Raw genomic sequence first — 27,553 nt, forward strand, 5'->3', positions numbered from 1 at the left:
AGATAGCACAGGAAACAGCAGTACTACCCCAATACGTTACCCCTGCCTTGGAGGGGAAAGACTATATTCATGCCAGTTGGGCCTTCAGCTTGTTTCCTGGTATTCTCAGTAGATACCTGAGATTATTTTTCTGTTGTGGAGTAAAAGCAGTATGCATGTCACACACACTCCAGCCCAAGAGTCAGGGGATAACTACAACTTTTGCCATTAATGACAAACACCAGAATTTAAGGTGGTGACTTGGCCTGAGAGGTTCTGACCCCCTTACCAAGGATCTTCACCCTCCAGTGCTGTTTCTTCCCAGCCTTTTGAGTGTACAGGCTTTCCCTTCTACTTTTAGCTCACCCCACAGCTTTACCTGCAGGCCCATTAGAAAGAGGAGTGCTGAATTTCCCAGTGGAGTCTGGTATCCCATTAGTTTCAGCAGATGGGAAGTTCCTCTGTGTGCCAAGCCTCTAAAACAAAGATCAGAAGTAAATCAAAGCTCAATTATTTCAGGCTGAATCCATGCAACATGTTTTAGAGACAATGACAGAACTTGGAAAAACTTACCTCCACTGAGGCATCTTTTAGCTGAACTGATCTTTTGTCTTGCAGACTGAAGAACTTAATGGGGTTGGAGAGAGCAATAGTCAGATCTAGAAACAAAGAGGAGATCTTTGCTTGGATTATCAAATAACTCATTGTACTCTGATTTTCCTTGCCTTCTGGTTTCCTTTCTGGCCTAGGACAGGAAATTGTGGAGAAGGGGTATTTTATACTCTCTACTTGTAACAAGCTTCTCCCTGACAGCACAAGGGGAGGGGACCCTCTTCACCTCAGTCCCATTCTGAGGCAATGGCTCACCATTGATGTTTAGGGCAGCTCTATGAAGCTGAAAAGAGCATACCGCTCCCAAAATCCAAATCCAGGTTAAGACTTTCCAAACTTGCACAGCTCCCTGCTCCAATTCAAGTCCAATGCTGTATAAACCTGGTCTTTTTTACAAATATGTGTTAAAACCATCAATTTCACAGGATTTACCCCATGAATAAGGTTCATTTGTATGAACACAGGGGAAAAGACAGTAAACATGAGAAGTATTCACAAGAACTTCTGTGGCTGATGCTGTTACATTCTGCATGGTTTTGTTGATGATTGTTAAAAAGTTTTGCTGTTACTACCTCCAGTGGGGTTTCTTTCCTGATTCATCTCTCGCTGTTCCACCATCCCCTTTTTAAAGGAAGATCACTGTATCTCAGTACCAGCAAGAACCTCCCTCTCTTCAAACAGGGGAGAACACTCCTGTGCTCCCTAAAACCCTATTCTTGTCAGTCCCTGACAGTTACCACCTCTGCACTCTAGGAAACCTCTCCCTGCCACTGAATAAAGGTAGTAAAGAGACCAACCCATTCCAAACAAAAGAGACAGTTCTCGGCCCATACTGGGAACCAGTCACAGTGCAAGCATCCACTCTCTTCTGATGAAAGCAAGGGCATGGCAGGATGCTGGCATGCACTCAGGTCCCACCCTGACAAGGAATTAAGGGTGCAGCAGGAAAGCACCAGGCTGGAAAATGCTTCTGGATCACAGTCTGGACAAAGCCAGAGCACCCCCCCACACCCCCCTCCCCGCGCATTCTAACAGATACTTTACCTGCCCAAGCATCAGGAACATAGTCCTTTATTTCCAGGTACACAAATAGAGAAGGCATGGTGAGTGGCATGTTACTTTCACTGCGGAGACAAACATGGTGATAGCCTGAAAACAGAAAGCAGAAGAGGTAAGCTGACAGACTCTCTGTCCCTTCTTGTCTGTGTGCTCCAACAGCAAAATAAAGTCTCTCTTTACAGAAGGGCATGGTGAATATATTATGGAATTAAGCCAAGGCTATAATAGGATGAATTTGAAGGCTCCACTGCCTACAGGAATGGATATTAAGTAGCAAAACACACAGATGTTCATATCTCCTTTACAGCTTCCAATGGATAGGTCTCAAGGGCACAAAAGCTGAAGGAATTTCCACAAAATTTACCTGAGTGCACTGCAATAACAGGAATGACACGATGACCAATGAACTTCCCTCCTTCCTCCCAAGCCGCAATTTTGAGAGACGCCAACTCGGGCATCATGATCTAAGGAAAAAACAGAGTAAGGCACCAATGTCCTCACCTCTAAATCCTGACAGCATACTAGCTTCACTAGTAGAACTTTACTGTCTCCTCCTTCCAACAAAACAATGCTATCTCTCCAAGGAAGTCACTGCCTATTTCTGCATCTTGTAATTTAAGGCTACAGTTTATCATGGACATAACTGAATTCACAGAAACTCCACAAAACACAGGCTTTTCAGAGGAGGGACTGCAGAGGATCACACGAGGGCAGCTTACCTAAAGAAAAAATGGGGCAACAAACCCTCCAAACCACAGCTTCCATGAAGCAATTCACCAGAGAAGGGAATGAACTTGGAAGGGTAATTTAGCAAGCATGCTAACTTTGCCATAAGGGCTCTTGCCTCCCTCTTCCCACATTTTTTTCTGCCATAAAATGAACTAAAAATTATTCTGCCAGAACTGAAGCCTAAAAAGTGCTTTCTGAAATGAGGATAATATTTATCTACCGCATCCCAAGTAGGCTGAAAATATCTGCTATTTCACAGTGTGCTTGACAGAGATGAATTGTGTAACATGTCTTTTGCCTTTGTAACTTACTGCAGAAAGGCCAAACATTACTATCACCTTTGACTTAACCTCCCTGTACCCTGTAGCTGGATTAGTGACCACTGAATTCTTGTGAACAAACAGGGCAGCTTTCCGTATTCTGGCACAACTGAAAGCCTCCAACTGGTCCCTTTACTTCTCCAGTTTGTCTGTTTCTCATTTACAGTTTAACCACAGACATTCAGTTCCTTTCTGCTTCCTGGTGCTTGAAGTTTTCAAAGCTGATTAGTCAATTCAGTCTGAAGTGCATCACAAATGGAAGACTTTTGATGCCTGTTATTTCCAGAAATGTTCCCAGCTACCCCTTTTCTGTTCAGGGAAATACTGATGGAGAGTTATTTTGGATACTGTTGTTTGGATATTATCTGAGCGCGCAACACGTAACACCTTGTGTGTCTAAAGCTGTGACTGAGATCTCCAGAAGGGAGTCACTTCTGTTGTCACTGACCTCTCAAGAGGCAGTGCTTGGGGCCAACAGGATCTTTAAGGAGCTCTGTCTAAATTACTATCAAATGTTATTACCTTTTCAAAAACAAAAGCCTCCTCTTTCCACACAGGGTTAATGGAATTAGCAGTGGAGGTCAGTTTGGTTCTGTATTTGCGTTTTGTGTCCCTTGGCAACCCAAACAGCTCTACTTCCACATATGTCTTCACACTGCGGTCTGAGAGGAACTGACCAGAGAGTATCTATGAACAAGCAGAAAACGTAATTAGCAACTGCTGAAAAGAATAAAACAGAAGAATCCACCCATACCTTCACCCCAAGTCACTCGCCTGCCCCAAAACATCTTTTCTGCTGCAGCTTCCAATCCACCATAGGCTTTTCTTTTACCTCCACCCATGTTTCTTGCTTCAGCACTTCTCCAAACTCCTCCCTCCCCATCATCACAGCCTTGGCTTCTTCTGTGTGGCAGATGCTAATTTTCCATTTTCATGCCATTATGATTAATTTAAAATAGTGAAAAGACTGGGAGTTGCCATGGTGACACTCTCCCACAGGACTCTCTGGGTTCACTTGCCACTAAGAACTCTACTGGGTAATAAATAGCATGGACGTGGATGCCAGTCATATATGTGGTGCCAGGAACTGGCTGTCAGGGGAGGAACAGCACCATGGTTTGTACTTGCCGTGACAGACAGGGTACTTGCCACCACCACATCCATGCGGTCCACAGAGAAGGGGTCAAACTGCTTGTCTGGACGCCGCATGAATTCATGCTTGAGCAGATAGCCACACTGGCCATTGAACTCAAACAGAGCCATGTTCTGCTGCATAGGGACATCTGAGATACAGAGGAACACAGTGAGAAAAATTTCTGTTGGGCCTCATCAGGTGGCTTGCATGCTATGAGTGAGCTGAAAGATGCTGTACTTTTACAGCCCCTGTTAGCCAAAGGCTCACAAAGCCATTTCAGAAACTAATCAAGCCTCTCAGCACCCTACAGGGAAAAATATTACAGCAGCTGTTGTAAGAAAGGTAAGTGGTTTGCTTACGATTGCACCGTAAGTCACGGGTAGAACTAAATTAAAACCTACTTTAAGAAGTACCCGCTATTTCTGGGTGTGAAATAGTTGTCTGAACCCCTCTACTCCTTCCCCCTTTCATTTTGCGCCTCCTCTCAAGTCCATCTTCTCCTCTGCCTGTTCTCTTGAGAACACTGCTTGTGGTCCTTGCAACTGTCTTCAATGAGATATCCTCTTCATAACCAATCTCTCACCCTCTCCCTTTTAAAGTTGCTTCTTTTTCTGTCCTACTGATCCTACAGCTAGTCTCCTACACTCCCTGTACGCAAAACACTCCTCTGAGGAAGGAAGAGGGGTAAAGAATAGCTTTCTCTGGAGGCTTTTCTTTCCTTCTCATGCTGGTTGTGCAGCAAGGAAAGGCCCTTCTTCCCTGTTCAGGTCAAAATACTGGAAATAATAGCACAGACAGGCCAGTCCTGTAGCCAGATGGAGCTCTGCTTGCTGCCTTGCAAAAGAGGAAGCAACTCAGGAGAAGCAGGAGCTTCTGATGCATTCGGGCACATTATTTAGTCTGACATCATGTTACAGGACAGCCAGAGACAGTACCCAGACACTGGATGACAGCAAGTCCATGTATGTGTGTGTGCACAAGTGTGTAGGACCGGCATCCCAGACACTGTATGCCAGGTTTGTGCTGGGCCTAGAAAAGTGCTTTTGGTCTGTGGGAGATGGAGTCAAAGAGCACTACCACTTTGGGAGAAGGCACACAGAATAAATGCATTCAGGGAAACAGCAACAGTAGGAAATAGCAGCAAAGGAAAAGACAGTGAACGTGAGCACACAGTCTCACCCACTTAAGCTGGATGACAATGTGACACTCACCCATGGTCTGGAAGTTCAGTGCCACCATCTGACAGCCGACATTCCAGAACATCTGGGGCATGTAATTAGAGGAGTCCATCCGGGTGCCTTTGGGGTAAATCCGGCTCATCTGTCGCTTGTTGTATCTACAGTTGCTCTATTGGAAACAAGTCTGGAGCACTCCTTGTGTACCCTGGGGCTAGCTCATGTATTCAGATTATGAAATTTGTTGTTTAAGCTCTGTTACCAAAAGCTCAGAGCCTTCCAGACAAGAAGGCCCTGGCAACAACAGGCTCCTTTCCCATACCCTTTCCACTTGAGGACAAGCATCTGGCAGCCTTGGAATTCACTACAGCAGGATGCATCCTGTCAAGAATCTCTCTGAGTAGCTCCCAAGCCACCCTGGAAGATCCCACGTCTCTAGCACCTGCACAGTTTCTATCTCTGATGAAGAGTTTACCAGGTCCTGAAACCAGAAGCCAATTGGATATGCCTCAGCCTTACCCAAGCTTCAGATTAGCTCTCATACACCATACAACCAACTACACTGGACAAAGGTTGCCAAAAGGATACTCTACAAACTGTGTAGGGAACTTGGTTAGTAGATCATAAGCCTTCAGCTCTGTGAAGGAAGAGATGACATAACTCCGGTTCTTCTCTAGAAACAGGAGATAAGAAAGCATTTAGAAGAAAAGCATGCCCAGCCCCCGTTCTGTGTGTGGGGACTAATGGACCCAAGAAGCACTTGGCCTGTTTACTCCCAATTTCTATCAGGTACTGTTTTCCATCAAGGCAATTTATCTTTCTCTGGTCCCTTGAAAAGGGACTGAAGAATAATACTCCATAAAAGATGATTTATGTTTACCAGGGAGACAGTGGTTGTGCACTACAGGACAGGAACTTCATGGAGTACAGACAGGACTGGCTTGCAAAGCTTAAATGGCAATAATTTTGCCCATCTCTTCCTGGATTTCCATGACATTTAGAGAGTAGCTCCTGCCTGGAGTTTGAGTTCCAAGTAAATCCAAATATTCAAAGTCTTGCATGAAGTTCGTTATTTTGTCAAGTTTCCCCTTCTTCACTCCCTTATTGTTTAATTTTTCTTTGTTTCATCAAAGCAGCTCACTCAAAGCTAGACCCAAATGTGGGAACTGTTTAGAGGAACCTATTGTGTATAAAGAAATTGCCTGCATTTTCAGTGTTTCAGATGTTTCTCTGTCCAATCACCACAGTCACATACATTAGGAAAAGCTGGGCTCAACCCTGCCCTCAGAAGCAGCACAGCAAGCCCACAGAGATGTCACTGGCCTCTAGGCTGTTTCTTTTCATCTGCACTCATCTGACGTATCTGTCTTGTCCTTACCAATTCCTTACTACAGGGAGGAGGGCAGAAGGGAAGTGTTAGTGACCATGTGCATGTTGTGGGAGAGAGAGAACACAACAGAAAACGGGTGAAAGCAAGTCAGGGAGAACAGCAGCATCTGAAAGCACTACTCTCCTGGTCGAATGGAAATGCTTGGGATTCTGAAAGGACTGAATTTGACTTACGGGCAGAGACTTCAAAGGAGTCAAATTTGATAGGCTGTATGTAATTAACTAGGCTGGACATTTCCTCGTATGCTGTCACTTCCAAACCAGCAGTGCCCTGAACAGAAAACAAAATCCAAAAGATAACAGATGAAGAGACCTTTCCTAGAGGGGAAACAAAACACGCCTGGGCTTCACAGTCAAAGAACTCTGGTCACTGCCCTGACCAGAACACACCAGTTTCTTTGGCTTCCTGGTCCTACAGTTACATTGTGGGCAGCATAGTTGGGGGTGCAGACTTTCGAAGTAGCTTGGCAAAAACTGAAACTGAGGCACAGGGAGAGGTATTGGTATGTAAGAAGCCCAGGACCTCTTTAACCTCTCAAAGTATGGAGTCTAGGACAAACTGGGGATGTTGTTTTCCCTCCTCGCTGAGTGATACTAGGGAGACGGAAATTGGAAATGAATTTTTTTATTCAAGGGAATGCTGAAGTCCTCCTTCCCTCTTCAGCAGCAGCACTTCATGTTTTGGTAACAACTTTTATCACACTAAGCCTCTCCAAACACCCTGAAGACAAACAATTATCTCCAAATCATGCAGAATATCAAAGGCAGAGTCAGAAATAATAACTCTTCTGCCATATTCTCTATGCTTGCAACATAATTTCTCTTATTCAGTTTCTCCTGCAAAAGTCATGTTGCACAGAGGAAGGATTGGTCATAGCACAGTTCATTCCCCTTTGCATTTTGGGTTCATCTCTGTTCAATACAGTGAGGCCCAGAGAAAACTGGAGGCCAGGTAAGAAACAGAAAAGGAACAGAAACAACAGTGACAGTACCTCATCTGACTGCATCTTTTTAATTTCCTCTTCATCCAGGTTTCCAAGAAGTACATCCTCTTCCTCTGGTTCCTCTTCAGCCACATCACCTGCCCAGACTAAGCACACACAGCCCACATCAGTAGTACATAACAGTAGCACTCTGAGACAAGACATTGCAGATTGCTAGCAATTGAAAGCTCTGCAAATCCTCACAACCAAGTCATGCAGGAACAGTAAGTGGAAGAATCATACAATTTTATTAGCCAAATCCAAATATGAACTAGCAGACTCTGGACTACCACACTCAAGAGACCAAATCATTCCTTCTGCAGGCTTCCCTCATACCCCAAGAGTGACAATCACAGTGCTGTTTTCCCCACCAAGGTCGCACACATTTGTGGGAATAAATGTCGAATAAATGTCCATTTCTAGGTGCTCTATGGTGGCGCTCACCTTGTCCTCATATGACTTCATGCGCTCCTACCATGACAGGGACTGAAAATTCACTGTTCTATCATAGGTTCCCTGAGCCCAAGAGTTGACAGCCTTGAGACTGGAGGAAGAGAGGAGAGTGGGGCTGAAGGTTCTATAAACCTTCAAGAACCTCAGAGTGAAGAACTAAGCCACGCTGGATTTGTGGTTATTAGAGAGCTACAAGCAGTAGAAAATTATCCACCCTTCCATAAAACCAATAGCCAGTGTGTATCAGTGAATTACCAACTCATGCAGCCATATGCCTCAGAGTAGGCAGAACTGACTGATGGGCAGGGCTTATGTTGATTGTCTCTTTTGTTTGGAATGAAGTCTTTGAAAATATTCTGAAGATTTAATTTATCTTTCAACCTTATGCTGCTTCTTGAGGTAACTGAATTAATGACTAGTAGTGGCTTGCCTCAAGCTAATTTGGGGTGATTTGGAAGGTCTCCAGTGGGCCAGGCTTGCTCATCTAGCTATACTAGTCCCATTTTCCCTTCAGATGTACCAGTACCTTCAGCATCCATAGGGGCTGGCTGCTCGACGATTTCTGGTTCCACATTCCTCCCTTTCTTCAGAGAGTTCTGCCTCTTCCCAGATATAGATTGGTTCTTTTTGTTCTTAATCAAGATTTTCCCTAAGAGATCCTTAGGACTTGGCAGAGGAACTCCTGGCTTCAGCTGCAACAGATAAACTTCAGACTGAATTTTCATCACAAAGACAGAATTCAAACACTCATCTCTCCTGTCCCTCCCAGTACCATTCCTCTGGTCATTTACTTGTGCATGGACACATCTCTCACCCACTGTATAATTTCTCTGTCTGCTGCCATATCCCACTATATCTACGCAGATTTTTCCTAAGACTTCACCTTTGGTTTCAGACCAGGATTTTGCACCTCTCAGCCCTCTCATGTTCTGCTGCCTGCACATGCCATGCTGTTCCCAGCCACCTATCCTGTACCACAGCTAAACAAAAAAAAAATAAAAAAAAAATCTACATGGCCTGAAGGCATCCACACACCTCTGGCTTTCACATTCCACCTACTTCTCTCATTATCCCAGAGCCTCAGACCTAGATCAGCACTCGGGCCATATTCAAACACTCTGCCTGCAGCAGATTTGAAAAAAACATCCCAGAGTAGGTGGCTCAAGACAAGGATGTGTGACTCCGACTGTGCTTCTAGCCCTACACTCCCTGTACAGATAGCATCAGGCCTATTATTAATTTAGCTAATAGCCTGAACCGTTTCTCCCAATACATACCCTGTTTCTCCCTATTGGCTGGACAAGGACATGGGTCTGGACAGTGGGCAACTGCTGATTTGCTCACTGCTACTTTTCAGCTCTTCTTTTGATCTCAGTGCTTTAAAATAGATGCTGGGTCTAGGTGTCTCAGCTCCCCCCTCCAATACATATCCCAAGGAACTGCCTCATGCTTTGTTGCAGAACAGAGGCACTGCCCGTTATTTGTAAATGAGTGTCCATTTGCAAGGAAGCTGAAGTAGCAATGTGCATGGGGATCACCAAGGATGTCACTGCATCCACAAAAATACATGCTTGTACAAGTAAGCTGATGACTAGGGTCAAACAGATTGGGAGCTTTACTCAGCTGTTCTGAGCACAAAGCTATGCATGTCACTGACTTGTCCACCTATGCCTGGAAGGGAGTATTTCCAGGTTGGAAGCAGGAATTGAGAAACATTGGTAGGAAAGTCCTGAAATGCTACTAAGCCCTTGTTCCTGTTTCTTTCCAAAGCAAGTGCTGGCAGAGAGATTTGAAACAGTACCATGTACAAAAATACGCTGACACATCTTGGTACAACTGGTACAACTTGGCTACCTAGAGCTCAAGTTTCCAAAGTCACTCAAGTCACAGAGTGTTAAATAAGAGCAGTCAGGCAAGTGCATAGGAAAACCTCTGCAACTGAGAGGTCTTCCATCCACTTACGATGCTCACGCCTATGACCCAGGCTTATTTGTCCATGGCATCATGAAAGACCTCTCCACTAGCCTCCTTCCCCAACTCCCACTTACTGGGTATTTTTCCAGCGGCTCTGTCAGCAGCATATCTCCAAATATGGTTCGGCAGTACTCAGCCATCTTTGCCTGCTGCTTGGGCCTAATCAACAAAGAGATCAAGCAGGAGTGAACAGGAAAACAGATGCCCAAATCCAGAGCTTGGCATGAACAACCACCTCAAGATCTATGTACTCTACACAGAAAACCATCTCTTGCCTTCACTCAGACAGCTATGCAGATCCTGAAGTTCTTTCCCAGGCCAACTACCATTTGTTCATACTCTGCCATCCTGAGCTAAAAGGCTGCACAACTGTTGTCAGTCTCACTCTACAGCTTATAGCTCATTTTTCAGCTCTGATCCACCTCCAGTTGCTTCAGAAATCTCAATCAATGTTTCATTTCAGCTCAGGCACTCACTTAAAACCCAGCAGCCCTTGCTTGTATACTTTCTGCTCTGGACAGCAGAGAACGCAATTCTTCCAATCACTAGATACTCACGAGTCCACATGGTTCTCAAAGGACAGGATGACAGGGTAGAGAGATGTTTTAAAAGCACTTTCTGCAATGGCCTCAATGGCATCCTAAATGAGAGGCAATGGTCAGAGAAAAGATCAGCACTCATTAATAACAGAGACATGCAGCTGACCTGCTGCTGAATGGATTCCAAACTGATCATTGTCAGGAGCTTCTTTTTAAAGTAACTAAACTTCTCCCAGTAAGAAGGTGAGAAGTGTCATCTTTTTCATACCTGCCCGGATTTCCAGCTCCAGAGGATACAACATGCAGCTAAACTCAATAGCTTGCATAAAAAATGAAGCTGAAGATGTAAGAATATGCCTTTTTTTTTTTGTTGTTACATAGTTCAGTGTATACATAAACAAATGTGAAGCAGAAAGGCAAGCCACTGCCCCATGCACTTTGAATTGGTAGAGAAAGGTGTATGCAGCACCAGATTGAACTGCTTCAAATGCTATTTTATACTTACCTCTGAACCTGTCCAATTTTTTATCATTTCACCTGCTTATAAAATCCTTCTGTCTAGCAGCAAACTGGAACGTTCAGTAACCAGCAGTGCTGACATTTCAAATGCAAATACCATGGAAACGTTCTCAGCATTAATGATGTAAGAAAAAATCATATTTTCCCCAAGCCCCTGTTAAACTGCGACAAACTTTCCACTATTTTCTTTAATGGTGCTGCTAATTGACATGGTAAAGAAGAGTCATTTGCTCCTTTGCAATTACAGTCCCCTACTCCCCCCAAAATCCTGGTTCAGCCATGATCTTAGCACTGAGGGAGGCTGCCACAGCTGCTCCTGCATGGACCACTTGGACTTTCTATCACAGAAACCCGCAAGGTTCAGAGGAGTAGAAGCTACAGAAAAAGCTACTAAAAGGCCACAGGCAATGGTAGAAAAGGGAGAGAAATGTGGAGGGAAGGATCTACATATTATGTAAAACTAAAACCTGGGCACATGCTGCGTTAACAGGTTGTAATTTCCTTCAGGTAGTCACATGCTTTAACAGAACTCTGCAATTACCACAGCTACAGCTGTCATTATTTCTCCTAACTGTAGTGAACTGCTGTGCAAAAACCAGCAGTGGTACTACAGGATTTGGGAAATTACTGACACTGAATATGACAATACCTCTGATCTTAAGGACTGGGGGTTTTCCCCCCGCCCCGACATAAATATTTTAGTAATAGTGAAGTGTGGGAACTGGGGGGAAGATACGGAATAAGAATAAATAGCTTTAAAAAGAATCTAAAGTGCCTCTGCCTGTTGGTAGCAGCTGTGTAAAGGAATGCAGAAAAGAATAAGTGCAGTGCATTGATTTTTAACCTGCAAGCTGTTTCTAAGTTCTGTGGTTAAATGCCCTGTATTTCCAAGGGAGACGTAGGCTTTGCACTGTGCTTCTGAACCCTGGGAGCTGAATCCTCAGGGAAGCCATCTGCCCAGCACGCTAGAGGGCAGTTGCTCCACTGAACACGTTCCACACACTCATGTAATTAGGAAGTAACTGAAACTTATATTCTTCCAAAGCGCCATCATGTGAGGCTGTAAGCCGCAGAAACCTGCTGTAGACCAGTTAGAAGATAAACTCATTTTAACCATTTGTTTTCTAAAACCCATTGTTTGTTTCTCTGACGTGCATCCATCCATAAATCCACCATCCTCATGCAACTTTCTGTCCATACATCCATCTTGCTACACAACCATATGTATGCAGGCATGTCTACTCAACCATCTCTCCATCACTTCTACATGACTGCCTGCACTTTCCTCATTCATTCATCTTCATCTAGCTAACAACCTCTCTTCTAGGCCTCCCACTCCAAAAACGTACGCAAACTCCAACCTATTGCGTATTTATTCATCTTTCATTCTGTCTTACACTTCATTCACTTGGCATCTTGCCATCAATCTTCTCCTCTCAAATATCTTTGCCCTCAGCCCATCCATTTGACAGCTCCCTCAGCCAGCCTCCTCAAACAGAGATCAGTCTAAAAACAAGCAGGGGAAAGCATGTATGGAGAAAACTCTTTCCGTACCTTGAAGAGGATCTCAGTTGTCATGGTGAACCCATGAGTGATGATTGGCTCCTCATCCGGGGGACGACCCTTCCAGCAATCCAGCTCCACGCAGCGGCAGCCAGCCAGCAGTGTCTGGCGATACATTTCAGGAGATGAGATCCCAGAAAACTGACCAGCTGGAGGACAGCAGAAGGAGAGAGGCTCAATGTTAGCTACTCATATGGGACAGTTTTTGCATAAACCAGAGCGACAGAACTCTCTGCCATCCTTGAGCAGGTGTATGTGGCAGACTGACAAGATGGTTTTGGTTACAGGGTGACATTTCTTCTTCTTACACAGCATTTAAGTGCCAAGGCCCTCAGAGTGCATTACAGCCCTCAGCCCTCCAAAATTCAGGGCAGATACATCTGCCTGACTGATTGTCAGTATCATTCATCCATCCGCTGTGATAGTACATATGCGTTGGAGCTGAGGCAGACTCTGGAACTGCCCATACCTGTTAAATATGTGTTGTGTGATGAATTGATGAAGTAGTGTGAGAGTGGCTGGGTCATGTCCTGGTACAGCTGCAATTTGTCCAGTGCTATCACATTGTTCTCAGGGCCACAGAGAAACCAGACCATCCCCTCTGGAGACAACTGCCCTACAAAGAAAGCAAAGCTGTTAACAGTACCGAAAACAAATGGTTCTGGCATCTCCTTGCCGGTGCATTGCAATACAGGGACTTATGAGAATCAGGCTGACTGCTCCCCTAGGAAAGTCAGGGTAGCAGAAGGTGCAGGATGCTCTGCTATTTTCATACTATCTTTATAGCAAGACTTTTGGGCTGAACAAGACTCACCTCTCTGGATGTTAATCCCACTGGGCTCATACTTCTCTATCAGGCTCTGCACCTGCTCAGGTTTGGCTGGTGGGAAGAGGATGTCATTGAGGCGAGAGTCTCGCTGCTTCTTATTGATAAACTTTGCCAAGTGCTCTTTGGTCATGTAGGGCTTTGCTTTTAAATGGCTAAGGTGAGAGAATTACAGAGGAGCAGAGGTAAGGCCTGTGTATTACCCAGAAAACCTTTTCACAAAAGAGAGATTGGTCCTTCCTCAGGTTAGCAATAGGTGTCCACCTGCCTGGGCCCACAGTTTTCTGTTTTGTCTACATTTCTTCCCATAAGCGATGCTTCCCACTGTGGCCTTTCTTTTTCCTCACTAATTCAATACTGTGAAGAGGTTGTAGTGAGGGGAGCACAAAGCATATTTTGAGCCTCTGACTCGAACTCTAAAGGGACTTGAATTTCAGAGCACACCAAATTGCTTGCCCTATGAAGTCAAGTACATTTAAGAACTCACAGATTTAGCTACTTGGAAAAAAAAAAAAAAGTCACTGGCTACTTGTGAGGATCTATGGTTCTCATGCTGTACATAGCCTTGTTTGGGGCTAGCCACAAGCAGTATCACATTACCATGATCTAGTGTTAATCTGGAATCAGCCCTCCTGATGGTGACAGTTAAGAGTCCTTGCAGCACAGTGAGGTCTCATCCTTTTTATTCACGCTGTGAGTGAAAGCGTTAAGTTCACTGGCACTGTCTTGTGACCTGCGTTCCTGCCCTTCTAAGGCTTGAGACCAGACAAACGACAGAGCATAAAATCCCCTCGCCCCTCCTTTTTGCCTCTTTTTTGCCACAAGAGATCAAGTTCTTTGCTGTGGCTTAAGGGAAACTTACTGTGAGGTAAATATCTCATCAATCTCAGGCCGTGGACACAGATTCATGAGGAAAGTTTTATACACTGTCTCAGGGAAGTCCTCTGGGTTGATGGCATCATTCTGAGATTGCAACAAAGACATGTCAGTATCACAAACTCATGATGGCTTTCATCTCTCCATTAACACCCACAGTCCAGCACTTGTTTGTGACAATGCAAGTAAGCGACTGGAACATCTGGCAAGGTATTTAGGAAAGAACAGATGGAGTGGAGAAGCACCATAATACCCTATTTTAGAACGGACAGTTATTTAAACTGTCCCTCGGTGCCTCTTGTGTGATGGTATAAAGCTAAAGCTTGATGCAGCAGTAGGAGCTGTCAGAGCCTTGGATTTTACTCTGCAGGTTGGTAGGAGCACCAAGATTAACTGTTAGATCTGTTGCTTCAAAGAGCAGACAGTGACACAGGTGGAAGGGAACATGCTGCTTCTTGTGCCACATACTGCAAGTGATGGAGTCGCAAGCGTTACTGCAATAGAAACAGTAAGAATTGATCCTAGCACGCTTGCAGTTAAGGCATGACAGCTAGTGGTAAGGAAAAGGTTTCACAGCAACAAAGAGCATCTGGGCTGATGATTTTTTCATACCCAAAGGCAACACAGTCAGGGTAGGCAAATATTCTCAAACTAACGATACCTTTGGCTACCTAGCAAAACCCTTACCTTGCCCTTTGGAAGATGACAAGCGGTTAATGCTGCTTCAACCCTCTTCCTGTCTGCAGGAAACATCTGAAAAATACTGACCAGACAGGGGAAAAAAGAAATCACCACAACATAGCAGAAGTGAATTCAGAAAGCCTGGGTTTGGGTGCCTGGGAGCTGCAGCCAGAATGCAAGACACTCAAAATGCACAGCAAAGGAGACTGACAGGAAGACTGTAAACATGAACCAGAGAAAAAAATGCAGTGTTTCTCCAAAGGAGTAACTGATGCACCAAGTCTTATATACCTACAGTGGATTTTTTGACTGCTGCCTTAATACAGAAGTTCTGTGTTTCTGCTATGGACTCTGTGAGAGCCCTGTCACTAAACTGCATCAGCTTACTCTCCAAACCCCTCTTCATTGTCCTCCCCCTGCCCCTCTTGGAGGTGCCCCCTGTGGTAGCAAGCTTCATACCACAATTCCTCAGGACACTTCCCTCCACAAGACGCTATCCCATGTGGTAGCTGGCATTAGCAAGGAATAACTTTGTAGTCTAGACAACATTCAAAAAAATCAAACAAACATTATGCACAATTGCTGCTTTGAAAAAAGGCAAAATTTTCTGGAACCAAAGGCTTTCCATGAATTCAAGGAACAAACTCATTACACAGGCAAGAAGCCAGTATACTACATGATGGAAGCACAAAAGTCTGCTGCTGCAGAAACCAAAGCTCACCTCCAATTTAGAAAGCTGGGTACTGGTCTGCAGGGCAGAATTCACTTGGTCAAGCCTTGAGCATAAAGCAGCCTCTTTGCTGCACTATGGAATAGCAACAATAACTGAACTCTCCCTACTGTCAGAATATCCCAGTCAGCAGCAATGAGGTCTCCTCTGTGGATAAATTTAGATGTCAGCTCTATTAAGCTCCTGGCATCACAGCTGCTTACAGCCAAAAAGGGGAACAAAAAGTGCCAAGTGTGTTGACAGGTGGAAGAGCATTCAGTGGGAGCTGCAGCAGACTTATGCAAACTCAGTGCATATTCGTTCCCAAGCTTCCCTTTGCAAGGCAAAAATTGCAGCACCCTTGTTATGATTCAAGAGGGAATTAAATGTCCAAAGAGAAAGGCAGATGCTCAGTGGAATTTTCAGAAGAATCAGACATGGAGTTTTGAAAGCCTTACATATACCTGCACCTGGAGATATTGAATATTTTTATAAATCTGGCTCTTAATTTGGACTATTTAATGGTCTAATGCTTTATACAGTAAAGCATTTTTACCACACTGCAAGACAGACAGACGAGGGCATTGAAGAGAGGTACAGCCTGTACCAGATATTTTCTCTAGCTTATTTCAGAAGAATAAGCTGTTTTCTCTCTACAGTAATGCTACCTTGCTTGCATTTTAAAGATCAATTCAAAATACTCTTCCCTAGTGTGAGTTATTCATTAAAGACCTATACATTTTTAAAAGCCCTTTGATGAATACACTGGTTTCTGCCAGAATGAAATTCTGCTGGTTGGTGGTTTAGAAAACAAACAACAGAAAATGTTTATTGTAGAATACTGGTCAACCATCCAGGAGCCCATTTAGCAAGCATAGACAATCTAGAATCGTTATGCAATATAACACACAGTAGGTAGCATATTTATTACAGGTGATTAGTGCTTGCCTCTTGTGATGCTATAACACAGCATAAACCTACAAGCAGAGTGGTTCAAGATTTCCCAGTGAATACCCACAAATGCACTACCTGCAGGTCCTTATACTTAAAACAAAAGATAATTTATGCACCCAAAAGGGAATTCAACATGGCAGTGCAGCCTTTTGTCATTCATTCATGACTTGAATCAACATGGAGGAGCCATAGGATCAGTCATGGAGTGATTTTACTAGGGAAGACACTGAGTGGCACAAAATCAATGCTAGATTTATGCTGTGCAGTGCAGGGGGGAAGTAATAGGCTGGTCTTTGCTTCAGCAAAGCAGCCTTGGCTTATTCTAATGGCAGTACTAGCCTGATGCACAAAGCCAACCATGGGGAAAGTGAAGTGCAAGTCTCCACTGTTCCGTACTTGAACCAGCATTAACATTCGCCAAGACGTTTGCCCTCAAAGGCTGTTTCCCTCTCATGCACATCCAGAGTAAAGACTGAGGGCAGCGGAATTACACCAGTGGAGAACGATTGTAGTGGTCACACGTGAAGAAAGGAGACAAGCAAAAGCAATGGACCCCTACTTCAGGCTAGCCTGGGAGTCAAGCAAAAAGTTCTCCAAATACAGAACTCCTTATATGAAAGGTAAAATGAGTCCTACACCTCAGCCACCTTTCAAATCAGGTTTGCAAAGCAATCTGTGATCAGAATTTTACTGAAGTTGCTTGGTTTTGTTGATTATTTCTTGGCAACAGCCAGGAAGTGAAATCCATGGCTGTTTAAGGCAATTTCTTGCTGCAGTTTAAGGCCACAAAAGGTCTCCTTTCCAGACCCAAATTATGTCCCAGGCCCTTCCCTGGGAGGCACCTAGATGCAACAGGAGTCCCTCCATGGCCTGAATCTGGAGGGAATGATCTCTACCTCTTAGGTGCAGAAAGAGCAGGCAGCTGAAGCCATTGGGCAATCATACTCTTACAAGCTGCTCTGCCTTTAGTCTGACTGAACACACAATAAAACAAATATCCATACTCACTTCCTGACAGGAATTTTCCCCTCTGCATTAAGCTGCATCTTCAGCTTCACCAGGCTGTGAAAAAATACAAGATTATGAAAATACACTTGTACAATCTTAGAGGTCCTATTCAGTAAGGAGAAAGAAAAAATATGCAATTGGGAAAACAATCTAACAGTTAAATGAAAATCAGACCAGTCCTACAGACCATCAGCTTAACCTCAGACAACCTGTTCCTGTTTCTTGGGAAGGACAAACCGGCAAATTATAAGAGCTTAGATATCAGAAATATTCCTCTGAAACATAAGATATAGATATGAGATAATGATAACTCCTATTATTTAGCGTTCCTCAGTGATCCCAGATTGCCAACCAAACAGTATGAGAGTGCAAAGAAACAGAGGCAGCACTTTGTTGGGCCGAGTGCTGTGACTGCGGTGGGACACATTTGAGGCTCAGAATTTCAGTTTCTATAATACCACGTGTGTGTTTGATTGGCTTGAGCACTTCAGTGCCAGTCAGTTGTCATGCAACATAATGGCCCAACTACCAACTCCCCTACCTGTGCCTTGGGGCTCCTGAGCTGATACAGGACTAGTTTTGGAGGCTGCCAAAGGACCTGGATGCTAAGAAGCCTTTTCTTTCTAGTACAGACAGAAAGGGCAGGACAAGAACATTTCAGAGAACAATGTTTGTCAGAAATCACTTACATTTTCTCTAGGAAGGTGTACCGAGAAGCGTTGTATGTGAGGGGATTCCGAACAATGGCCATAATATCCTCAGCCCAGCTCTGGGAACAAACACACACAAAAGGCAGAGGCAGTTGGGCATTACAGAACTGCACCAAGAAGTACACAGCAACAAACGTGAAAAGGGCATAGAACCATAGAATGATTTGGGTTGGAAGGGACCTTTAAAGATCATCTAGTTCCAACCCCCCTGCCATGGGCAGCGACATCTTTCACTAGACCAGGTTGCTCAAAGCCCCATCCAACCTGGCCTTGAACATTTCCAGGGATGGGGCATCCACAGCTTCTCTGGGCAACCTGTTCCTGTGCCTCACCACCCCCATAGTAAAAAACTTCTTCCTTACATCCACTCTAAATCTGCCCTTTCTCAGTTTAATACCACTACCCCTTGTCCTGTCACTACAGGCCTTGGTAAAAAGGCCTGTCACAATACTGCTGGGCTCCAAATCCCAACAACTGTGCCCTGGGCTTGGCTATATCACCTTCCTACTGCCTATATATACTAGCAGCTGAAACCTTTCCACTGAGTCTTCTCAGCTATTTATCCATACAAAGCACATGAAGGACAAAAATTTCTTCTACTGATTCTTCTCCATGCAGGACAGAAGTTTCTAGAACTATGGAGGTACCACACCTTACTGGAACATAAACCTGCTTGTTTATAACCTTGCCAGTAAGACTGACAGGGTTCAGGTTCCCCACCTTCCCCTCTCCTTTCCTGCTCCCCACTTAATGCCCCAATCCTTAGTGTTTCCCAGTGTTTCCTAGCCCTCAGGACTCAATACCTTGCCAACATTCTCCTTGTAGGACACAAAGTTATGGAAAGTGAGGTCAACCATGTCAGGGCCAGATACAATAGTCAGAGTCTTAAGCAGGAAGGTGCTGTGAGGGTAATCCAAGTTAAAAACCTCTCGGAGCTTCTGGCACTGCAAAAGAAACAGAACAGATGGAGATGAAGGGAGAATGAGGCAAACTGTACCTGAAAAAAACAGGAACCAATCCAAACATTGACCCAAATTCACGGCAAGCTTTTCAAAGGTTGCAAAACTGTTTAACATTATCTTCCTTTCCTTGGCTTTCCTTATTTTTCATCTTTATTCTGGAGTCTATGTTACCTGGATCCTCTGTGGAACAAAACATTGCGACTAACATCACTGCACAAACATGCTGGTTTGGTCTGAAAAAGTAAAAGCTGGAGACTGCTTTTAAAGAAATTCATTCTGAAACTTCAGCCTGACCTTGCAGACAAGCAGAGGAGTATTTGGCCTGCTCATACCAGAGGTGCATAACGAGGTTATTGCAGACAGCCATTTGTGAAAACACACACTAAGAAGGTCTTTTAGATTAGTGTGATACCTCCCTCCACCACAAGAAAGATGTTGTTTTCGACCCAGAAGGTCTACCCACTTTAGACATGGTCACTGGAGAGGTGGGCTGTTCTTCCTCCAGGTCACGTTTTCTGCTAGTTGTCAAGTTGCTAGAAGTGTTTTTTTCCATAGCAATTACAGTATCCTACAGCAATAGCTCACCAGAGATTTGTTTTGTTAAGTATAAGGCTCATCTGATTAGTCATACTCAGATTTCATCACCATATGAAAGTATTTATAGAATCCCTTTAAATTATTTAGCATTTTCTGCATTCCTACGTAAGGCGTCACTAAGCCAAGGTATCCTGGAGTCGTACTGACGGCTGCTATTTATAATGAAGAGATAAAATTCCCAAGTCCTAGAATAAAGCACAGCAATTCATTATCTAAAGCACAGGATAAATACATATCAAAGCAGACAGGGAGGCTGTCAAGAGAACCTGCTCCTTCAGAAACTAAGGGCAAAATTCACGATCTGGGATTGTTAGCAGAGCAGGTCAGACTCAGAAGTTTAACTGGAGCTGGAATCTGAGCTCTTGCTGTATGCACAAACCTACAGTTAGACACATGGCTGAGTTACTGCATTTCAACAAGTTAAAACATCAGTAATACCGTAACACATAACTTATCACGTTAACTTCCACAAAAGAGGTTTTAGCTAAATGACTTTACCTTTGTGTTTGCTATAAACTTAGAGCACACACAAAGTCAGTCACTGCAGTTCAGCTTATGTTTAGTGACTTGTTAAGCTGCTACCAACTGGACAATGCCTGAATCCTTGCAAGTTGAAGAAAGCGAATTCCCCGATCTCAGGCTTCCATGGGCCTCAATTTATCCCAAACCAACTAAAAACCCCTATATGCAACCATCTGTCTGCATCACATTGTGATTCAAATGGAACCAATTCCATTTCTGCCACAGAATTTTCTCTTTACATTTGGACTGTAATAGCAGAAACTCCAAAACAGCTCAGCTTCAGGCGTTCTTAAGTGTCTGTACCATGTCACGCACAGAGCTGCATATATATTTTATAAGGAACTCTGCAGACTTTTTCCACTGCGTTTTTCCAAATTTCTGGACCATTTGCAATTTTGACACATCTGTAGCAAACAGGCACCTTTAGAAAAAACAGGATGGGCTGGATTACAACTCGTGATCATCTGACTGCTGTCTCTCACTTCACAAAAGCAACTCTCCGCAGGGGTAACTCTGAAACCTGTATAATCCAAAAGTATTTAGAGGGAAAGAAGGGGGAAAATAGTCAGCCACCCAGAAGATTTGCCTATTTTCCAATAGTTAGGGAATTTCTAAAATGCCTCATTTTTGCTTTGTGAGCAATTTTCCTTCACAGAAGTGAGCAGCACCCACATACCCACACCTCCTTTCCACACTCATAGCAACTTCTTGATGGAGCTTAACTTTTCATTACAAGTGGCAAAGTGTTAGGATTTTAACTTTATCTTTCAAACCCACTGGCCTTTGTTCAGCTTCCTTACCTCTAGTGTTGTAAATTATATGAAGCTAACACAATAGAGAACTTGTGGTTTACACTGAACTCATTTCCTGTATTTGTTACAAATCGGCTCCTCCCAGCCCTTCCTTCTCTGCAAACTGGTGTTGCTTGGCTCTCCAGCAGACATTTCTGTTCATGCTGTGTCTCCAGCAAGCTGAATGCTGCATCAGAGCTTTTGCCTTTATCTAGCTGTGCTCCACCAGACAAAACTGACACATGCCGTGTTTGGTAACGGCCTGATATCCGATCACCTTCTCAGAAGTTGCTCATGGTTAGCCTTAGCTGCTCTTTATATGCCATGCCCTTTTATCAGCATTAACTTACGACACCTCCTAACACCTTGGCGACGTTGATAGCTTCATTTTACGAGAAGCAAACTGCAGTGGGGAGAGGAAAGGATGATCTTGTCAGGGATCTAAATGGGGTCATATTTTCCCAGTGACTGACTTCCTGCCTGGCCCTAAGCAAGTCACGGGCTTACTTCGTGCTGCCTTTTCTACGTGGGGATTATCTCCCTCATGGGATAAAAGCAGTGATGTTGGCATAACACTGAATGAAGATGGTGAGAGAGGACCAGAGACTGTGTCCAAAAGCACTGAACCTGATGCCACATCTTGGCTCTTTCACAACCTCTACACCTTGTGCTGCAGGTGGCCATGAAGGAAAAATAAGAATTGCTACATGAAAAGCAGGACAACCATGTTAGCCATGCAAATCAGAGGAAGGGAAACACGCTCAGCAAATCCACTTAAAAAAACCCAAACAAACAGAAAACAACCCACCGGCAGAGTGGCTGAAATACAGATCCAGCTTGCATTTCACTTCCCACCTCCTGATTTCCCTAAAATCCTCATCTGTACAAACCAGATTCATAGTCCAGAGAAAAGCAAATTCTCATGCAAATATAATCAAAGAGCCAGGCCTAATGCAAGAGACAGACAGTCCTTTCTCTACTTGAAACGGGATACAGCCAAATGATAGCCGGGATTTGCCACAGCTGCATGCGCTCGCTGCACTGACAATTTTGTATCTTCGCAAAACACACTACAAGATGTACTGCTTGTGGTATTAGAAGACAGGACGTGACAACAGATCTTCTCTTTTGGAGAAGAAAGGTCTGGTTTGGTTGCCCGAATGGATAGGGAGCACCAAGATTATTCAAATGCTTTTGGCTCTGCAGGTAATGCTCGTGTCCTCATTAGCAGCACTGCTCCATCATGGGATTCAGCAACAAGACCGACTGCTGTGAAGCAGGGAGGGCTGTCCTGCCACTGTCTGCATGGCGGGGGCCAGCCTGTCTCTGCGCCAAGCATCTCAGTGAGACGAGGCAGAAAAAAAATATGCAGATGAAGCACTCTCAGCTCCCATTGCTGTCTTATCTAAAGGAACCGGAAAATGCAGCAGCACACAGATTCACATGGCACAAAATAACTCGCGGCATTCTGGAATCGAGCAGGAACAGACTGCGAGGGAGAGATGCAGACTGTGCATCCTCAGTAACTTCTGTCCCTGTGATCTAAGAGCTCACATTGTGGAAAGATGGAAGAAGCAGAAAAAGGGCTCAGCATGGCAAAGGGCCGTTATTCAGATGTGACTGTTTCCTTGTTTGGCCCCTGCTCCCCTATTTATAAATCCTTTGCAAGCCACAGGCTTCTACCCACTTTTCTCTTGCATGCGCACATATCGGTTTAGTCACCATATGGGCTACCTGTGATCACTTTTATATGGAGGCCTGAACATCAGACTGTGTTTAGTTCCATCCTTTGCTGACGCCCATTGCTGAATCCAGAGTGTAGCACTGAGATGATGCTGAATACCCAGAGCTGCTGCCTTCCCCCTGTGATGCAGCAGAAGAGCTGACCACCCACAACGTGTTTATAGTCCACGGCTCAGCCCTCTGCTCAGCTCCAAGTGCAATGTGAGTGCTCCCTGCAGTAGTGTTCCTAAACACTACTCGCTCCTATTTTATCATCTCAAAATATGACACGTGAAATACCTCAGTATAATTCTCTCCCTTGTACATGTTCAGTTCAGAGTCTGCATCTCTGGGTTCGATAACAACAAAATGTGCATGAAGGCTAAAACTGTTTTATAATCATAACAGTCAGAAAAAACAACTTCTGTTTTTATGAAAAATTATGCTTGTTTCAAAGCCAATGCCTGCTGAAATGTCTAAACAAAACCCAAGATGAAGCCAACAGCCTGGCCTAAAACATCATGTATTGTGGTCCTAATTATTACATTCTCTGTCAGTGTTCTAGGGTCTTGGTGCATCAGAACAAAACAAAATGGAGCAGCCATTATTGTTCCTTGTTACTCAAAGGAAAACACAGAATTGCATTGTAAATAACATCTTGATCTGCTTCGGCATGCTGCTGAACTACATTCAATAGCTTTTTATCTTGTCTCATTTATGTTCAAAGTCCCTGCTAATTCTTATCTTTATTACTCTTGAACACGCGCCAAAGTTCATTCTGCCCCTTCTCTCAAAAAAGATCTCCATGGAGAAAAAACACTGCAGAACACTGAGTAGCTCTCAAAGAAAATAAAGCAAAGGGGGTAAGAAGGGGAAACATGCACATGTATAGAAGAGGTCATGGGAGGACTCGAGGGCTGTGTGCGTGCTTGTGTGCTAATATGCCAGGAGGCGAGGGCTCAGGAGGGGGGCAGGAAGAGGGAGAAAAGCCTTTCTCAGAGAGCATGGCCATCCCTCACCTTCAGGCAGGTTCAGTTCCAGGAATAGTCTCCTTCTGGGGCAAACAGCAGTGGCTCTTCTCATTTGGAGGGGGCTCCTGTTGCTGCCAGCCCTTAATGACTTGTCCCTTTTTCAGTGCCACACTTACTCTGGTGAGCACTACAGGGTGACTATCTACTCCCTAAACACTTGCAGTGGCAGGAAGGGGGTCCCACCAGTCCCTGCCTCCCAGCTTGCAGGGACAATGCTGTGACCTGTATTGGTGAGGTAGTGCATGTGACGGCAGGTCTTTTCAGAAGTGGCTTCTGTGTGGGTGCTTTGCTGTTATTCTTCTTGCTGCACATAGAGAGGTTACAAAGAAAAACCCCAAACCTCTTACTTAGCAGCAGTGGGAAAGTGTTACTGAAAGCAGAGAACTCCCAACATCCGCAGTACAACCACCCACTAGCAGGGAGACTCATTTCACCTACATGGGTCTGAAAAGCTCCGGGCATGTTTCACCCTCATGCAGCTTGAACCACAGCCAAAAAGTGCATAGTGCCTTGCAGAGGAAAGCAATAGTGCAGATGCTCTCAATAAAGCACTTTCCTTCCTTGTAAATGCCTTCAGTCACAATTCAGTATGAAAACCAGATCATAAGCTTTGCCTCACAGAGGCTGTGGATTTACTATGTACTATGGTATCACTTGCAAGGAAGGGGAGAGGAGGGGAAAAGGATGTTTGATTTGTTATTGGCACTATCCAAAGCTCTTCCAACAGCTGTGATGATCTTTTTGTCTTAAGTATCATCCATTAGCTGCTTCTCCTTCACTTTTAGCCAATGAAACAAGTAACCATTTGTATTAATTTCAGCAGTTACATCCCACAACCACTCTAAGCCATTATTTTGTAACAAGGGAGAGCACCCTTTTTCATTCTTCTACCCTTCACCTGTAACAGATCTTTGTTTGCTTCATCACACCAGTTTTTCATATTTATACCTTTTTGTAATGATGCACCTGCTGTAGGTGCCCTGTGTGGAGGGTGTGGTGATTCACATGAAGAAATTTTCACTGCTTTCTGCATTCCTTTGAGCAAATTCTGTTCTCAGGAAAGCCAACTGAATACACAACTGAGGGCTTTAAGCAAGCCCTGCAGAAGCATTGTGGATAGTACAGCCATGTGTAAATAAGAAATTTCAGGACAGGACAGCACATCTCTCCCACTGTTTTGGTTCAATGGACATTTCAGTGCCCACACAAGACCTCCCATCATCCCATAAGAGAAAGGTGGATAAGGAGCCAGCCTAGTGCATTTTACTATGTATTGTCATAGAAGTGCCAGAAAATTCCCTGAAACAAAAAGGGGACTTATTTTAAATGGGTCTCTGTGAAATGCAGAATTCAAAAAGCACTTGGGATTTTCACAGCAGAGGTTGTCATCAAGTGCATCACTTCTGCCTGTTGAGAATACTTAATAAATCACTTGGTGCTTGACCTTTGTTTCTTTGTTTGTAAAAAATGAGCGGTAGCCAATTCCCAGGACTGTAAAATACTGTCTCTGGCCTATTACAATGGCTAGAATACAACAGCTACACCAGGTCAGACCACAGATCCATCCAGATGCCTGGGGAAAAGCATAAGAACAGGGCAAACACAATGATACTTCCCTGACAGATTTCTGCAGCTTCCAGCAATTTATGATTCAGCAGCTTCCTAAACCTGAGGCATTATCTTGCATTTAATAACCCTCAAAGGGCATTCCCTTCTTGTCCTGACTTTTTAAACTCGCGTATGTTTTCATGACTTGTGCAGGAAGGCATCCCACAGCGCAGCGACACGAGGTGTAAAACAGCAAGCAGCACCTCCTTCTGCTTGTGCTGAACCTACCTTTGGAAAATTCCACTTGATGTGTAGCTCTCACACTGGAAGAAACACTGAGTAACTGCTTCATGCTCACCTTCTCCATTCAACTCCTGATTTTACAGCATTCCACAATACAACTCCACATTCCCCTTTATTCTTTTTTTGCCAGACTACAGTCCCTGCCTACTCAGGTACTCTCCCTACAGTAGCCATTTCGTTCTTTTATTAATCTTGCTGCTCTTCTCTACCTTTTCCAGTTCTTGTCTCATTTGAGATGAGGACACTAGAAATGTGCAGAACTATGGGTGCATTCTCGGTATACAGTGGCAGGATTTCCTAATTCTTTCCTCATAATTTGTAACATACAACTTACTTTTTTTGAGCAAATACTACTGAACACTGCACTGATATTTTACCATACCCTCATGATCTTATTTCTGAGTAGCAACAGCCAACTCAGAGCCTGTTATTACAGAAGGTTAGGATCAGGGCTTTTTTTCTGTGTGCATTGTCTGATTTTTATCTGTACTAAATTTTACCACTTATTAAATCATCCAGTCAATCAGCAATTCAAGGTCTTTCTACAAATCAGCCCTCATTTTATTACCCCAAATAACTCGGTACCATTGGCAAACTTTGTCATGTCTCTATACACCTCCTTTGCAGATCACATAAGAACACACAGTACGTCACAGGCCCAGGCACTGATCTTGCTGGGAGTCTGCTGGTTCTCTCTCTCAAGAGACCTTGTTCTTATTCTCCAGCAGTAATTTTTCCATGAAAAGATGTCCTCTCTTATTCTGTTCTTTAAGAGCCTTTGCTTATGATGGGAATCACACAGGCCACTTTCCAATTTTATTAAAAAGATTTAGAGCTATGAAACACAGCCACTGCTTGCCCCTCCTCTTTTGCTTTTTGCTACCCTGATACTGCTCATGAATTTCCTCATTCTCTTCACAAACTTCTTTGTGCTTTTTTTAAAAAATCTCTTTTAAAAGGCCATTTTAGTTTTTCTCTGGATATGGAATGCAGTCATCCCAAAATCGTATTGTGAATTACTCTTCAAAAACTGGGGTTGGTCCTTGTTTCCAGGGCAATTCCTTGTTTGTGAGTAGGGGGCTCATTACAGAAAGATGCTGTTTGAGTAGAAATTCCGTGTAGAGGCAACTCTGACACTGCACTTGTGCCAGAATGTTTCTCCTGGTAGTCCCCAATTAGTCTTCCTTAACCAATTGCTAAAATCTAGGACATTTTTTCTCCAGCCTGCCTGTTGCCACCAGAAAGACATCCAGCTGTAGCCTCAATACTTACCCCATCAATTTATAATCTATATCAAAGCTGAATTCATTTTGTAAACAGGTTATTCCTGGAAGTTTAACACCCTAGAAAATAGTATCTCATACCTCTTCTTTAAGTTGGCCTTTTCCTTACTGCATTCTGTCTGCAGCACAGCACCTAGCTCTACCAGCTCCAAATATTTTATTCTCTCAAATAAAAAAAAAAACCCAACCAAAACCAAACCAACTAACTTGCAAGAGCTTCTTTTCAAACATTATTCCCACAAAACAAGTTGCAGACAAAGTTTTAGGCTTGCTGAAAACTCAAGTATGTTTCATTCTAGCAAATTTCCAAGAAGAAACGCAGTTTCTGAGAAGGAATGATGATTTTTAAGAATTGTGTAAGATGGGTATTGTTCTTGAGCTCTGCTGTGACTTTAGCACCCACCTCATTATGGTCTTTTGAGGAACATCAGTCTCAGGGAGCTCTGAATAGACATTTTCAGAGCAGTATTAAGAAAACAGCTGTACTACTTACGCAAAGAGGCTGCTAGAGTCTCTCAGTATATATTGCAAAATCTTCCCCTTTTGCGTTAGACTGAGAATCACCTATGTTACCATATGGAGCCATTATCTTTACTCCTTT

General features: G+C 43.9%; 1 protein-coding gene across 7 annotated transcripts in view; it reads right to left on the reverse strand.

Annotated features, from left to right (window-relative positions):
- PLCB2 (phospholipase C beta 2) overlaps positions 1 to 27,553 on the reverse strand; it is a 62,212-nt gene that overhangs the window by 13,646 nt on the left and 21,013 nt on the right. For 5 of the 7 annotated variants that reach the window (XR_011328254.1, XR_011328253.1, XM_069804362.1 and 2 more), the window contains exons 4-24: positions 18,997 to 19,137; positions 18,173 to 18,252; positions 17,484 to 17,537; positions 14,819 to 14,894; positions 14,118 to 14,218; positions 13,244 to 13,410; positions 12,899 to 13,045; positions 12,421 to 12,578; positions 10,366 to 10,448; positions 9,883 to 9,967; positions 8,361 to 8,526; positions 7,391 to 7,488; positions 6,573 to 6,669; positions 5,598 to 5,682; positions 5,046 to 5,170; positions 3,828 to 3,982; positions 3,222 to 3,386; positions 2,015 to 2,114; positions 1,636 to 1,740; positions 553 to 638; positions 359 to 455 (exon numbers count right to left, since the gene is read on the reverse strand). Coding sequence is in view for 3 of the 7 variants with exons in the window: in XM_069804362.1 (XP_069660463.1) it covers positions 359 to 455; positions 553 to 638; positions 1,636 to 1,740; positions 2,015 to 2,114; positions 3,222 to 3,386; positions 3,828 to 3,982; positions 5,046 to 5,170; positions 5,598 to 5,682; positions 6,573 to 6,669; positions 7,391 to 7,488; positions 8,361 to 8,526; positions 9,883 to 9,967; positions 10,366 to 10,448; positions 12,421 to 12,578; positions 12,899 to 13,045; positions 13,244 to 13,410; positions 14,118 to 14,218; positions 14,819 to 14,894; positions 17,484 to 17,537; positions 18,173 to 18,252; positions 18,997 to 19,137 (2,371 nt within the window). In the remaining 4 variants the exon portion in view is untranslated. The remainder of the gene's footprint in view (positions 1 to 358; positions 456 to 552; positions 639 to 1,635; positions 1,741 to 2,014; positions 2,115 to 3,221; positions 3,387 to 3,827; positions 3,983 to 5,045; positions 5,171 to 5,597; positions 5,683 to 6,572; positions 6,670 to 7,390; positions 7,489 to 8,360; positions 8,527 to 9,882; positions 9,968 to 10,365; positions 10,449 to 12,420; positions 12,579 to 12,898; positions 13,046 to 13,243; positions 13,411 to 14,117; positions 14,219 to 14,818; positions 14,895 to 17,483; positions 17,538 to 18,172; positions 18,253 to 18,996; positions 19,138 to 27,553) is intronic. The other 2 variants (XR_011328256.1, XR_011328255.1) reach the window with 1 other exon arrangement.

The sequence above is a fragment of the Haliaeetus albicilla genome, chromosome 16 (assembly GCF_947461875.1).
Source record: "Haliaeetus albicilla chromosome 16, bHalAlb1.1, whole genome shotgun sequence".
In the NCBI taxonomy this organism is placed as follows: Eukaryota; Metazoa; Chordata; class Aves; order Accipitriformes; family Accipitridae; genus Haliaeetus; species Haliaeetus albicilla.